The sequence below is a fragment of the Ischnura elegans genome, chromosome 5 (assembly GCF_921293095.1).
Source record: "Ischnura elegans chromosome 5, ioIscEleg1.1, whole genome shotgun sequence".
NCBI lineage: Eukaryota > Metazoa > Arthropoda > Insecta > Odonata > Coenagrionidae > Ischnura > Ischnura elegans.
In genome coordinates, this window is record NC_060250.1 from 78,934,028 (window position 1) to 78,947,921 (window position 13,894).

The following is a 13,894-nucleotide window of genomic DNA, read 5'->3' on the forward strand; positions in this document are numbered from 1 at the left end:
ATATAAACAGTCATGAGAGCACTTCCAAGAAGGCCTATACATCCCTGAGAACTGAGGATCTAAATATGCCACCACAGGAGCCTATTTTCTAGCATTCCTGAATTTTTTAAATTTTCATCTTTATGAACTTTAAATTTTCTTTGCCTCAACTGAATATGAAACCTTTAACCTATTGCAAAATGTTACTTTTTCAATTATCTTAAAAAAAAGCAACAAGGGAGTTACACTGTGTTTGCGTGTTCTTGTTCCTCGATGCAATTATGACACATCATCAACCAAACAAATCAATAAAACAACTAAACCAAGATTAAAAGTCTTGAAGACCTTGAAAATATATTTTATTGGAACTATACATGATAACCACAGTAATCACTGTGGAAATAGTCTTTACAGGGCTATTCATAAAAATAATAATCACGATCAATTCTCCCTGTCATATATTAATTTCACCCAGTAACTACTCCAGATCCTTGTTCAGGTTAAGAATTACATCACCCTTCCCATTTTCTCCTTCTTTCTCATCTGATGAAGAATTTGATTTAGAAAGTGACCTTGAAACTGTTCGTCTATTGGGATTTTCAAAGACAGAGCCTGCAGCCTCACCACCTTCACCTTCATCATCATCATCATCAGTATCAGATTCATCATCATCAGAAGATGAAGATGTTGAGGATGATGATGAAGAGTTGCTTACCACAGGTAGAGGTCTACGATTAGTGTTTGCAGGCAGATCATCTTCATTTTCATCACTAGAGTCAGTCTCACAAGTTAACTTTTCCACATCCCCGAAGTCTGTATGGTCAAACTCAGGGGGCCACTCCAGCTCTCCAGACATTCTTAACATGCGTACCATTTTCCGGAGAAGAACAGAAACTATCTCAGCCTTCACCTTGTCTCCCTCTGGGATCCATTCAATCACCACAACATCCCCTCGCCGAACCCAGACACTACGCCGGAATTTGCTTGGCATAGATGCCAAGATTCTCTTCTCTGACCAGTCCTCAGATGTCAAAGAAACTTTGGCATCACCTCCGGATGATGAATTAGTTGCACTGGAAGTTTTTGTAAGACAGTCAGAGGCATTGGAAGAGCCACCTTCCTCACTCAGAACTAAATCTTCAGTCTTCAGGTCAGAAGTACTAAGGGCAATGGAAGAATTCACTTCCACTTTTCCAACCACATGTGGGCTTGACAATCTAGAGCGAGTTGGAGGGATTTCACCGGCCACCATCACTTCATGTAGATTGTTTCCTCTTCCAGCAAGGACACGGGCCAAAGCTCTTCCAGGACCTGGAGGCTCCCATGATTCTGGATCACAAACCTCTTGCCGGACAATCTTCCTCTTAGTAGCTTTAGACATTGCTCTTCATAAGGTTCCTTAAACTGATAAAAGAGAAATATTAGAATCTGACAACACCAAAATACATGACAAGTTTTTCTTTGTGGAATTAAAACATGAAATTAGACAAAAACATTCTTCCCAAGCTGACTAATTGCAGTGACCCACCTTGCCTTGCCCACCTTTCACTGCAATTAGTCAGCTTGGGTGCATCGACCCTACCTACCTCCCCATCCTCTCACATCCCCTTGGCTTTTACAACCAGGGAAAGACCTAACCCCTCCCCCTCTCAACCTCCCCCTACCTCTTTATTCCCCCTTCCCACCACTTCTGGTTTATATGGTCAGGTATATAAGACGATCTTTCATTGTACTCCTCGCCTGATGATGACGCAGTGTGTCGAAACCACGGTAGTGTTTAAATAAATATATATGTGGAAAAACAAAGTTCAAATTTTACTCTTCATGAGTAAATTCCATAAAGTGATGCCTGAAACCATCAACTTTATTAAAGGTAATAAGACTTATTAGCAACTTTTATTGCACCTCTTCATGTTACCCTCTGCTTAAAAAAACTACCTATTTCTTGCTTGTACATTTACCTATATACTAATAATGTTCACGAAAAACACTATTTTTCAACATCCAAACAATGATTCATGCCATCTTCATTTCAAGCAGATCTGTAACAACAGTTCGTGAGAACCCATAATACTGCTTTCGATCCAAAAATCTAGGGGTTTGACACTTTTTAATAAATTACAAGCAGAACTGAAGCGAGTTAATAAGACATCTCACTTCCACAATACCCTACAACACTTTCTTCACACTAAACTGTTATATTCTAGGAATGATTTTCTAAACATGTATTTAGAGCTTGATAATTTTTGTAAATACTTAAAGACTGCCATTTTAATCTGTGCCTGAATATGTGTAACCATACCTGCATTTTCATGCTGATGTACATATTTTTATGGGTGTACAAGAGCATAGCCAGGATGATGAGTTTGGGATGAAAACAAGCAGAGGGTCTAGATGCATACATGAATCTTGACATGTCCGATAGTTTATAACAAGCTATGTAAGTCTCAAATCTTTGGAGTGAAATTGAAATTGAAATGCTCACTAAAATTTTCACACGGAAGAAAATAAGGGGATGATAGTGAAATGGAATGAAAGATATGAAAAAACATGTACATATCTTTTGTTTCTGAATATATCGCAAAATTACCAGATGGAATCAACTGCACAATTTAAGCTGTCACAACCTCACTGCTGTTTTGTTGCACTAGATAAGTTTTTGGGGGGCTATTTTTACTCCCATTATCATTGATACTACAACAGGCTTTTCTACTGCTTTCTCTCATGATATTTGTACATCCAAGGAAAATACAGAGTAAAAGTTAACCCTAGTGGAAATTCTAACCACGATCAGGTGGTAGTGACCAACTGACTTTCATCCCTGAGAGTGTAAAACTAAATTATGTAAATAGCAGAACAAGCATGAAAGAAAGCAGAATATGAAATCATAGAAAATGGCTTCAGAAATACTCCATAACCCTTTATACTAACAGGAAATGGATCCTTAGATCAGATTATGTTTAATAGCGCTATCATTTAAACAAATTCAATCATACAGATAAAACACCTAACAAAAAATTTTGGACTGTGGTTTATCAGCCTAAGGAACTAGAACTAGCACAATCCTACATCTATACAAACAATATATTCCATCAAGGCTTAGCATACCTAATTTCACCCATAAATTGGTTAATAGCAAGAATTTTTAGTTAAATTTTCCAGGGGAAAAATAAAGTGACTGATTCCTCTCTTTGATTGTCATCTAACTTGCTCTCATTACAGGAAATCATCTTTTCACAAGAATTAAAGTAGCTTAAGTATGTAATACAATACTAAATCACACAAACATTAAAGTTTCTGCAGAGTAAAATCAATGAAAACCATTCAATTATTTTCCTATTTGTGATCATGCCCTGATCAAATAATTTTCATGTTCAAACAATACAACTGATTTGAATAACAATAAGAATGTAAAATATCAAACACTATATCAATAACAATTTAAAGACAATTATCCAGCATCCAAGAATCGAGAAAAAATATTTATGCTAGAGTAGTAGGCAATTCATACTATCAATTGTAACTATAATAATAATATTTATTGTTCTTGGACAAATGTCCATTAAGAACATAAGATGAATATTACATACAAAAGAGATCACAAAATAAACTTGTACAAAATATATCAAATATTTCCGAATGGAATTCAGCACAACTAACACATCAGGGCATAGAAATGAAATCTTGAAGTAACTATGGAAAATAACCTTGGTCAATTAGTTATCCTGGTCTTCTTTAACTTGCTCATATTGACTTTCTGCACAGGTGCTAGAGTGTAACGTCCTTGAACTTTATCTAGGGCAGTGTAGATATCCAAGGACTCCCCAGGAGGTACTCCATGCCCACGATTCAGCCCATGTGGATTGGATGGAGTGATGCACTCATCATCAGGCTCTTTGCGCATGACTCCATCCACAGAAACACCACTAAAGAAAGCCACACTCATGGGAAGGTCACCAAGTCCAGATTGGTGTGCACAGAAAGCACGCACCATGAGATGAGCAACATGAAGTCTAAGTGCAGCCTCATAACGACCAGCCAGAGGCACCAGATACCTAACTTCATCATGAAAACTAAGAGCAAATCTAACATCAAACTTAGATCTGAGATACGAAGATGTTGAAGAACTTGGAGGTACTCCAGGGGATAATGATCGCATGGCAACTAATAGGAGGTGAAGGAAGTCTACAGCTCCACTCTGAACTACCCAATTGACTCGAGTTGGTAAGAATCGGCTGCCAACACGTTCCGGTTCCAAAGCTCTACTGAGCCTTGCCTTCAAAAAAGGAGTAACAGGTTGAGGCATTCGAGCAACCTTTTCTAAAGCGTTAAACATAGCTGACTCTGAGCCTCCTTCCCAAACAAATTCCTCCTCATATTCAGGTTGTTCATGTTCATCTGTTTTCATAACTTTTCGGTTCCGCTTGCCTTTGGTCAAAGCCATCATGATGTCTGCCTTCTTTGATGCCTCTAAGTCCGTGAGGTTAGGGTTGAATCTCTGCAGCAAACGTGTAGCAAAGCGCCGACCAGCTCCATATATTCGAGCATAATTTAGCACTTTGGCTTGATCTCGAGAGCAACCAACAGCTGCAGCAGTAGCACTGTGCATATCTGTACCATCAGATTTACGACCTTGAAGGGTTCTCCACCCTAAAGGTGTTCCCCCATGCAGCCCACTGTTTTCCCATTTTCCATCTTTAAAATCACTGGACGAGTCAGCAGCATCTCCAAGTAGTGCTGCTATCCACAATTCCTGTGAATCGACATCTGCTCCGACCATGCACTCCCTAAATTTAGAGGGTCTTACCATCCCACGAAGTTCAGATCCAATTCTGTCTCTCTCAGCATTGGAGGCGGTCATCCACGTAGGCTCCACAGCTCTGCGAGTGAGTGTTCCACACACTATTACTTGTGGAAGAATAACTGCATCATCTGACATTGCAGTGCTGACCTTCCCTTTACTGGGGAGGCGAACAACCAGCTGAGAACCGATACGATCCCTGTTGTTCCGCCAGTATGACACCATTTTCCCAATTGTGAGAGCAGACCCAGCTGCAGATGGTCCTTCTGATAAATCACCAGAGCTCAAAGTAGCATCAGATGCTGCCTCCAAAAAATCTTTCGCCAGCGGATTGCCAACACGTTTTCCAGGTCCATCACGGTGAGGCAGTCGACAAAACCAAACTCCAGGAATGTCCACGTCTGCACAAAGTCGACCACTACCTTCATACCAATGGGGAGTCTTATTTACATCTTTAACTCGCGACTTTTTTCTTCTGACCCATTCACTGATAGACATATACTCCTCAACCATTCCTTGTACTTGCATTGGGGTAATATTCACACCAATATTTTCAAATGAAGATTTAATGCTGTCAGGTACAGGGCAAAAGTTGACCAACTCCTTTAATGGTGGCTGAGGTTCCTTCAAACTACCAGGGTCAAAATCATCAGGCAAAGGTCGGCCAGGAACAAGTACACCCCAGCCATGCCCTTGAATATAATGAAGCGGATATTTTTCCCAACACAATTGGAAAAGTTTAGATGCTACCCTAGCATTTGCGGTGAGCAATGTAGGCTCTGGTACCCACTCATCATCTTCATCTGAGGTAGGTGGCTTCGGACAAAGCTGACGATACCATTTAGGATAACCAGGCATATGCGGACGCCTCGCAGGCAAGTTTTTACTGGATTCAACTAAATCCCAGAATTTAAGAGAGAGACGCATTTCTTCTTCTGACAAGTCCTCGTTTTCTTCCACACTGAGGAAGTTTTTAAATTCACTAACAGGTTTTTTAGGAGGATCCTTCACTCTCGCTTTGGAAGGGATTCCACGCTTAGGAGTTAGATTTTGCGTGCTCCAGTCTTGGTCCCACATCCATAGATCCTTCTGATAACCAAGACTATCAATCTCTACCTGTCTACATGCTTCATTAGCTTTACGAATTAACTTCAACTTAAGATCAGACTCAAGTTCATCATGGACTTGTGATGCCTCCATTAAGTATTGGTTCCATACAGAAAGAGGAACTGGAAGTCTTGCAGTTCCAAGCTCCAACATGCCAGCAAGAGTTACAGGGTGAGGAAATCTTTCAAGAAATTGAGGAATTAGTGCACAGAGCAGTTCATGAGTGGCTTTAGTATCATTGGAACAATAGGCCATCAATTCCTGAAACCTAGTTAGGATTTCAGACGGAGGTGATTCAGGACTGAAAGCATCCCTGGACTTCTTATCCAGCCCAGGTCTACCACAGTGCAAGCGATGAGCTTCAGCAAGAGAATTTAGTGATGCCACTTCTCTCCAAGCATTATCATCTAATTCAACCTCAGAAGGAACACTATCATCGCTAGACCCACTCCCTTTCACTCTAGAACTTTTCCTTCGTCGCTCATCAGCAGAAAGTATAGCCCTCTGGTAACTACTCACTCCTCCAATGCACACATGTGTAGAAAGAGTATCAAAAAATCTCAGGCCGGTTCCCTGAGGCCAATACTGTTCCCGCACACGAGCACGATCATAAGAGGCATGATGAGCAACGACTATTCTCACTCTGTTGCTTTGCTTATGGGAGGAATCTGTAACAGCACTTTCTAAGGGAATGAGTTCTTCCAGTGTAATAGGCCTACCATCTCTTGGAGGACCAGGATCACCATCACCTCCATCTTCCGCCAACCAGTGACACACCCAAGAATACCAATGAGTGGGTGACACAGCAGTTGCCAAGGTAGGGACTTCACCGACTGCTCTACAAACCTCCACATCAAACACAAGGGAATCTTCATCCGGAAAATCTACCCTCTCCCTCGCCCCATTGGGACCATAACGAGTCCATCCAGTTAATCTGGACCATTCCTGGGGAGGCGATGGTAGTGTAGAACTCACTAGTTTTTGAAGAAGCAACCGGTAAGGCCCAGCTTGTTCCTCACCGATTTCTTGAAAGTGTGACTCAATGGTTCCACCCCTGAGAACAGGTAGAGCTAGCGATGAAATATCTTGAACTGTTGAGGTAGGTTTATCAAGCAAGCCATGAGACTGTAGATTTTTTTTGGCGCGAGTTATTTGTTCACTTGTCGGCTTGGGTTCACCATTCCCAAATATTTGGCGATACAATGAACGACTGAGCATTTGTATGCCGAGGGCATTGACCCTTTTCTCGTCAGATGTAGTATCAACATACTCGTCATTAACAGTTTCGAGGGAGGCTGTCTTTTTCAGGCCGCGTACTGCATCACTTGGAGGTGATGCAGACTTTTTTATGATCTTATACGTAACCCTACCGTGATTTCGTTTTGCTTTTAAGTCAGGCTCTTGAATGCTTCCTTTCAAAGGTTCTCTTCGAGACAATCCTCGGTTTTTCCCTTGGTAATCATTTTTACGTTCAACCGAATCACAATTTGAGGAATAAATAAAACAAATTCCTTCATTCAGATTCGGTGACAATAATTCCTTAATGCATGAGGGCTTTTGTGCTCTGCCAAGAAAACGGTGTACAAATTTATTCCGCACCATTGCACTTAAATAATCAGAAATGAACAATCATAAGTTCTGATTTCGAATAAATCACCATTCTGAAAGATTTATTATACGTTTTTTCCGAAAAAGATGCAAGAACATTCTATTACAGATTGCTCCCACAACGCTGGCCTGAATTTCTTATGCGAGATAGCGGCATTAGAAGTCCTATAAGAAAGAATACGGAACGAAATACTCTCTGTGGTCTAAAAAATAAATATGCTACCCATAGCCATAATTACCTCAGAAAAATATAAGCAGAATCAGGCTTCACATCAGCTTCGAAAGTAAATAATTCACACGCACTAAAACTACTACGACCACATGAACAAACATCGAACGGGGAATTGCGTTATTGTTTTGTTATTTTCAGAATCGTGACGTAATGGTGGTGGGAAATACGAAGTTGTTGGATGAGCCGCTGGTGATTTAGCTTACCATGTGCTTCAATCTTCCATTTATATTCTACGGCATGCTTAATATTTCTTTAATGATTAATTTTCATACCATACATTAGACTTTTTTAGGATAAAATTTATAATTGCGGCTAAAAATGGTGTTTATGTAATTCTCCGCCACTTTTATTAAATTTATATGTGATTTCGCATGATAAGTATGACAAAAATCATACAATTACCTAAAAGAAATGTCTGAAATAAAGAATTTTTTTATAGAAAAATAATAAGGGAGGAGATTGAAAAAGATCTAGCTATGGAAGCCCATATTTGCAGAACTGATATATATGTGTGAGTTACTCCAAATTGAATGGAATGCATATGAAAAAAATTAAATCCTCTGTATTGCCTCTCGCTCACTATGACAGCCAAGTTATACATAGCAATATAAATTTTTAGTATGCCCTGGTGCGATTATATTTGGTGCATAGAAACTACAGTTAGATATTCTGCTGTTTAAACTTAATTACTTAAGCTTATATTGAAAATTTGGGATGTCCAATACAACTTTGACATCCAAGTCATCTCACCGCTAATAGAGATGGGAGTGTTGGTGCGACACTCAAGTTATATGTATCTATTAAGAGTTCACCCATTAGTCATCAAAATCAATTATCTTCCTGAACAACAGATTTAGTCCGACTCACTTTCCCACCTAACTTAACGTAAGACCGTATTTTCTTTCCTCCATATTACATTCTATCCATATATTTTAAAGATTTTGATGAGATACCTAAGTTTCAGATATAAATGAAATGGATCAAAAAACAAACTATAAGCAGGGCTGGGAAGTATTTCAAGTACAAATATTTTTGTTTTTTTCATTTGCAATTTATATTTCAAATACAAATTTTTGGTATTTTCCCGTTGCAAAATAAAAAATACATAAAAACTTTTGAAGCAGCTCTGATAACACCTTTGTAACATTATGCTTCAGAGATTACTTTGACTTGACTTACTTACTTTGAATGACTTACTGAAGAATTTAAATGAACTTCGGAGTCAAAGGATTTTGTCCTCAGGGCTAAGGTGCTACCTCAGAGTCATAAAGAAGCAGATTTAGAAAGCCAAGTCTGGCAGAAAATTTAGAGCTGTAGAAAGTCCATCCAAAATTTGCCTCCATTCTGTATTTCTTATTAGCAACCCTGAATTACACCATCATTTTTTCCATCTAAAGGTAAAGGTGCTTATTCCCTTATCCAACTGAGTACATATCAAAGACCATGGCATCGGCTGCCTCCAAGAGGTGCAAATCCTTCCCCTAAGACTCATTTGTTAATTCTTCCATGGAACTGGCACCCCTCTTATTGTTATAGAACAAGCTATTTTATGGCAGAACCCGTTCAATCTGCTGGAATCATCATTTCACCATTCTGATCTGCTGGAATCATCCCATCACCTTTCCTTCTTCACCTCCACCTACCCCTCCAACTCTCCCCTACCTATAGCTACCCCTAGCTATAGCTGAAGATCGCGTAAAGATGTGTCATCATTAGAATCATTTTCTTCATGTTTACAACTATCCATAATGACCCATTAAGACAAGTTAAATTTTTTTAAGATCTCTTTCCATACTAATGTATTTTGTATTTTTAAAGGTAGGTATATAAAATACTATTTTGTAGTTATTTTTAAATACCCTAGTCAAGCATATTTTGATTTTCAAATACTCCTCAGCCTGTATTTTGCCCAGCGCTGACAATAAGTTGTAGGTAAGAATTAGCATTACACATTCATAGGTTTTTTTTAAAATATCATATGTAACATGAATTGAGCGATTTGCTGTAATTTTATAATATTATTTTATACTTTGCATAGAGATGAAGATAGGGTCCCCGAAGTAAATCTAGGCAAGAACAAATAATTTGTATAAAATGATGAAGTTGAATGATAAATTCCTTGAAAAAGCAGAAAACATAAATATGTATGCATATTCCTCTAATTCCTTGAATTTTTGAGATATCAGAAAACTGGGAATATTAATTTAGGAGGGGCCAATGACATGTTTACACAAGAATAACCATCAACAGTAAAGGTCTCAAGCGGGAGTGAGAGCTGTTCAAAGGTACATTAAAATTAGATGATGCTCTTCTATCTGGGTAGAGTAGAACAGAATGTGTATCATAAATTAAGGGCTACCCATGCAAGTGTAACTGGGTCAAATAAAATAATCTACCTTGAAATTTAGTGTTAAGAATACCTATATAGTCTGAAATGGATACTGTTGCACTGACTTAGGTAACTCATCTCCAGCATGCACCCAACATTGGCCTAAAAACAAATACAACAATATTTAAAAAAACAGCTTCCATCTAAGCATAGATTTTTTCCTGGTGAAAAAGTGGAATGTCTTTAGTTTCTTGGCCCTATGTATTCTTAAGGTGCTTTAAGAAATGCTTTTGCAAAGTAGGAACTTTACTCAAAAGGTTATATCAGACTCATGTATGTATTGTTCTAATTAAAGCATAGACAATTCATAAACGAAATAAACTAAAAATCTACGTACTTACATGAAATGGGAATTGCCTACTTGCCTGATCATGTCTAACAAAACGGCAATTGCAGCTCATAAGCCTAAATTTAACAATCCTTATGTAAAGATGCAGAAACAAATTGCAAAAGAGTGAAACAGTTGTAAAAAATTTCAACACAACCTGCATCTATGGTATTGTTAAAGGAAAATGTATGTTTCTATTCTTAAACATTGAAAATTTGTTACAAAGATAGAAAGTGTGGCACAGATGGTCGTTAAGAGTAAAGAAAATGAAATTTCAAAAAGCTCTACAAAAAAATGCTGTACACAGAAAAATATGATGAAAACCGAAGAGAAAAAAAAGTCACGGTGGTGTAGCACGGTGGCAGTGGTGTAACAAGGAACAGGGGCGGTATAGGGTGATTGGGGGCCCTTGGTTGGGGCTTCCCTTACAGCGGGATTCGGATGTTCCTCCCCCGAAAGATTTTAGGAAATTGCAAGCCCGGAAATGGATTTTGATGTTAATCTGGCTGATAAAAAGCAGTTAAAAGTAAAAAAAAATAGCAATTTTGCAAGAAAAAATACTATGAAAAGTGAGAGTTTCACAGTTTATAAAATTTAATGTGGATATATTGATACTCAGTATGCAAAGCAGCTAATGAAAACTTAGAATTTGTAAATAATAAAAAAACTGGTTCAAGTAATCTGAGTACATATATTTTTATTGCACCTTTCATATATGCTTCAAGACAGACACGACCATTGTGGACACCCCCTAATGTCAAGGGCTACGGCGATTGCCGACCGCCCCTGGCAAGGAATTTTGTTTGGGGAGTGGGGGGTGTCCAAAACCAAGGGAGTCTGGGGGAAAATTTTTGAAAAAAAAGGTACTAAGCAGAGGGTTTTAAACTAATTTTTAACACTTTCTATAATCGAAAAAAAAAAGTTTTTAAAGAAATCTTTTGAAAATGCATGATTTTTCAATACTTTGTTTTCACTTATGATGAAGAAAAGTAATGGTATTTTCATATTTTGGGGGTAATGGGGGGGATTCAGGACCCCCAACTTCCATACTCAACCGCACAGTAGCATATATAGATCCTCATTCTGGAGTAGCCCGGACCCTCTTGGCTCCGTACTTACTTTATACCTCAGAAGGGACTACCATTAGCAACTCATTGGGTTGACCACAATACAGAGGTTAAACTTGGTGATAAGGGGTGATAGTACCTCTCAGGACTCAGGACTGGTCTAATAGAGCTTAGCAATATTGAAGTTAGGATAATATAAGGACACCTCGTAGTACCCTGTATTTAATCATTCAAAATAACAATCTATGTGATAGAGTATTACTGAGTGCTGTAAACATGCATGTTTCATTAAACTAATTCTGACAATGGTACGAATATAATTTCTTCTTTATTTTCCTCAGTTTGGAGTGGAGTCTGGATTTGGGCTGGGTGGGGGGGAGCTGGGTGGGTGGGAGGCTGCATGGAGAGTTACATTGATATCTTGTATCCTTTTCTATAATGTTGGAGGAGTCAAATACTAATGATATATGCAATTATAATGAAGCTGAAATGGACATACACCATTTAACTGAGGCGGAAAGCTGCTAAAAATTTCTTACAACAGTAATTTCCAATGGAACTCTCGATACAAAAATTAAGAGCAGGCTCCAACCAATGAGATTAGCAGTCATAATACAGAAGGATACATGATACTTAATTTATTTCTTCTATATTTTCCTCAGTTAGGGGTAGAATCTGAATCTTTGGACTGCAGTCCAAAGATTCAGAGTCCTACCCAAACCCATGGGTTTGAGTAGGGCATTGAGAGTTACATATGTAACTGATCAATATTGATCTCAGGTATCCTTTTGTTTTATGAAAGCAAATCTCATTAGCTGGAGCTTGCTCTTCTTTTATCAAGACTTCCATTGGAAAGAGCTACTGTAAGAAATTTCTAACACCTTTCAGCCTTAGTTTAATGGTGTATTTCTATTTTAGCGTATGCATAAATACACATATTGTTGGGATTTGACTTCTCCAGCATTATCTTCTTCTTTTTGAGGTCTATGGATCTTTCTAGTTTCGTGTTTTGGACAAATTTAGCTACACATACGTATTTGCGTCAGGCGATATCATAATAAATCTTGTTCCATCACTGCAATAACCAACTAAATTAAAATGCTAGGTGATTATTTAAAATGAAACAAAAGGAATTTAAAATGCTTAACCATATTTAGATTCCATAATTTACATGGTTTCTAAATTATAACATCCCATTATGTTTTCCCATAATTTTTAAGTCACAAAACACAACTTAAAGATCATAACCCATACATCAATAAAATATTTACCTTTGGAGATTAACAATGGACACACCAGCTTTAATCATCATACTACAAGAAGTTTATCTCATGTAGCCTTTCAGTCATGTACAGGAAAAAACTTTCTCACTAAGCCCTCCCATTTAACCCTGTAAGAGAGTAGCAACAACTTGAAATTCTTTTTGTACCACTCAACATTGTATTTACGATGTACTTCCCAGTTTTTGTCTAGGAAATCTTTATAAAACGTGGACATTTCTTTCGTAGTCAAAGCGTTCTTCTCAGTTGATCCTGTTTCGTTCCTCAGCGCCGACCTTTGAATATATTCTTGCTTTTGCTAGAAATTTAGAAATCACAAAAATTATTAAGGAACATCCTAATAATGTACACTTAATGGAAGCACCATGAGATATCCAAAATACATCAAGTTGAAATAGATTACCTTGTAAAAGTTATTATTATGATGCCACCAAAAGTTTTGATTCCATTTTTGCACCTCTTCCCTCTGAAGTCTAAGTTTCTTCTCGAGTGGAGATTCTTTGTCTGAGATTTTGAACACTACAGGCCGTAAGTTAGACACAGGATCTGCAGGCCCTATTAAATCAGTGTTTATTTTTTTGGGGTTGTTCATACCACTAGTCATTGAAATTGAGCGGTTTACGTTAAATTTGATTGAAGAAAGCAACTGAAAAGGATATAAAAATAACTCATCCACATAAAATGCATTGAATACTCAACTCTCATTTAATAGCTTTCAATCCTTACCCAGCTGCGACCTTTGACCCTCCAAAACAGAGAGCTCATGTTGACTCGTTTTGGGGCAACGTTATCATATGCCCTTGGTCACTGAAATTTCTAAGATTCGCATTTACCGCCAGTTACGTTCTACGATAGCTGAAAGAAGTAAACATAGCATGGCAGAGACAAGCTAGATGACTTGATAACACTCAGGCAAGTTAAATAATGTTATGCACACATAGTTTTGCAACTGATTACCTTCAGATATGGGCACTCGATGCTCAGCAACAAGAAATCGCAATCAATGCGTCAGCAGACGACTCATGAACTCCGCGGAGATAACTCCGCGGGCCGATCATTTTGCAGAAAGTTTTGTGGTTTTGCGCTTCGTGGTTGTCAACACG

General features: G+C 38.2%; 3 protein-coding genes across 4 annotated transcripts; all 3 read right to left on the reverse strand.

Annotated features, from left to right (window-relative positions):
* Positions 1 to 457: 457 nt before the first annotated feature.
* On the reverse strand, positions 458 to 1,360 carry LOC124159732 (suppressor protein SRP40). The gene has a single exon (XM_046535642.1). It carries the CDS (start codon positions 1,358 to 1,360, stop codon positions 458 to 460), a length of 903 nt encoding a protein of 300 aa, XP_046391598.1.
* On the reverse strand, positions 1,297 to 7,884 carry LOC124159101 (DNA polymerase subunit gamma-1, mitochondrial). The gene is made up of 3 exons (XM_046534648.1): positions 7,735 to 7,884; positions 3,687 to 7,660; positions 1,297 to 1,383 (listed from the first exon to the last, which is right to left on the reverse strand). Exon 2 carries the CDS (start codon positions 7,487 to 7,489, stop codon positions 3,692 to 3,694), a length of 3,798 nt encoding a protein of 1,265 aa, XP_046390604.1. The 5' UTR covers positions 7,490 to 7,660; positions 7,735 to 7,884; the 3' UTR covers positions 1,297 to 1,383; positions 3,687 to 3,691.
* Positions 7,885 to 12,644: 4,760 nt separating this feature from the next.
* LOC124159103 (COA8 family protein CG14806, mitochondrial) lies at positions 12,645 to 13,893 on the reverse strand. 2 transcript variants are annotated; one of them, XM_046534652.1, is made up of 4 exons: positions 13,749 to 13,893; positions 13,518 to 13,646; positions 13,195 to 13,437; positions 12,645 to 13,089 (listed from the first exon to the last, which is right to left on the reverse strand). In XM_046534652.1, the coding sequence occupies exons 2-4, from the start codon at positions 13,554 to 13,556 to the stop codon at positions 12,853 to 12,855; spliced, it is 519 nt and encodes a 172-aa protein (XP_046390608.1). In that variant the 5' UTR covers positions 13,557 to 13,646; positions 13,749 to 13,893; the 3' UTR covers positions 12,645 to 12,852. The 2 variants fall into 2 exon arrangements, with proteins under 2 accessions (XP_046390608.1, XP_046390609.1); XM_046534653.1 differs by having other exon boundaries at positions 13,518 to 13,680; positions 13,749 to 13,861.
* Position 13,894: the final 1 nt, after the last annotated feature.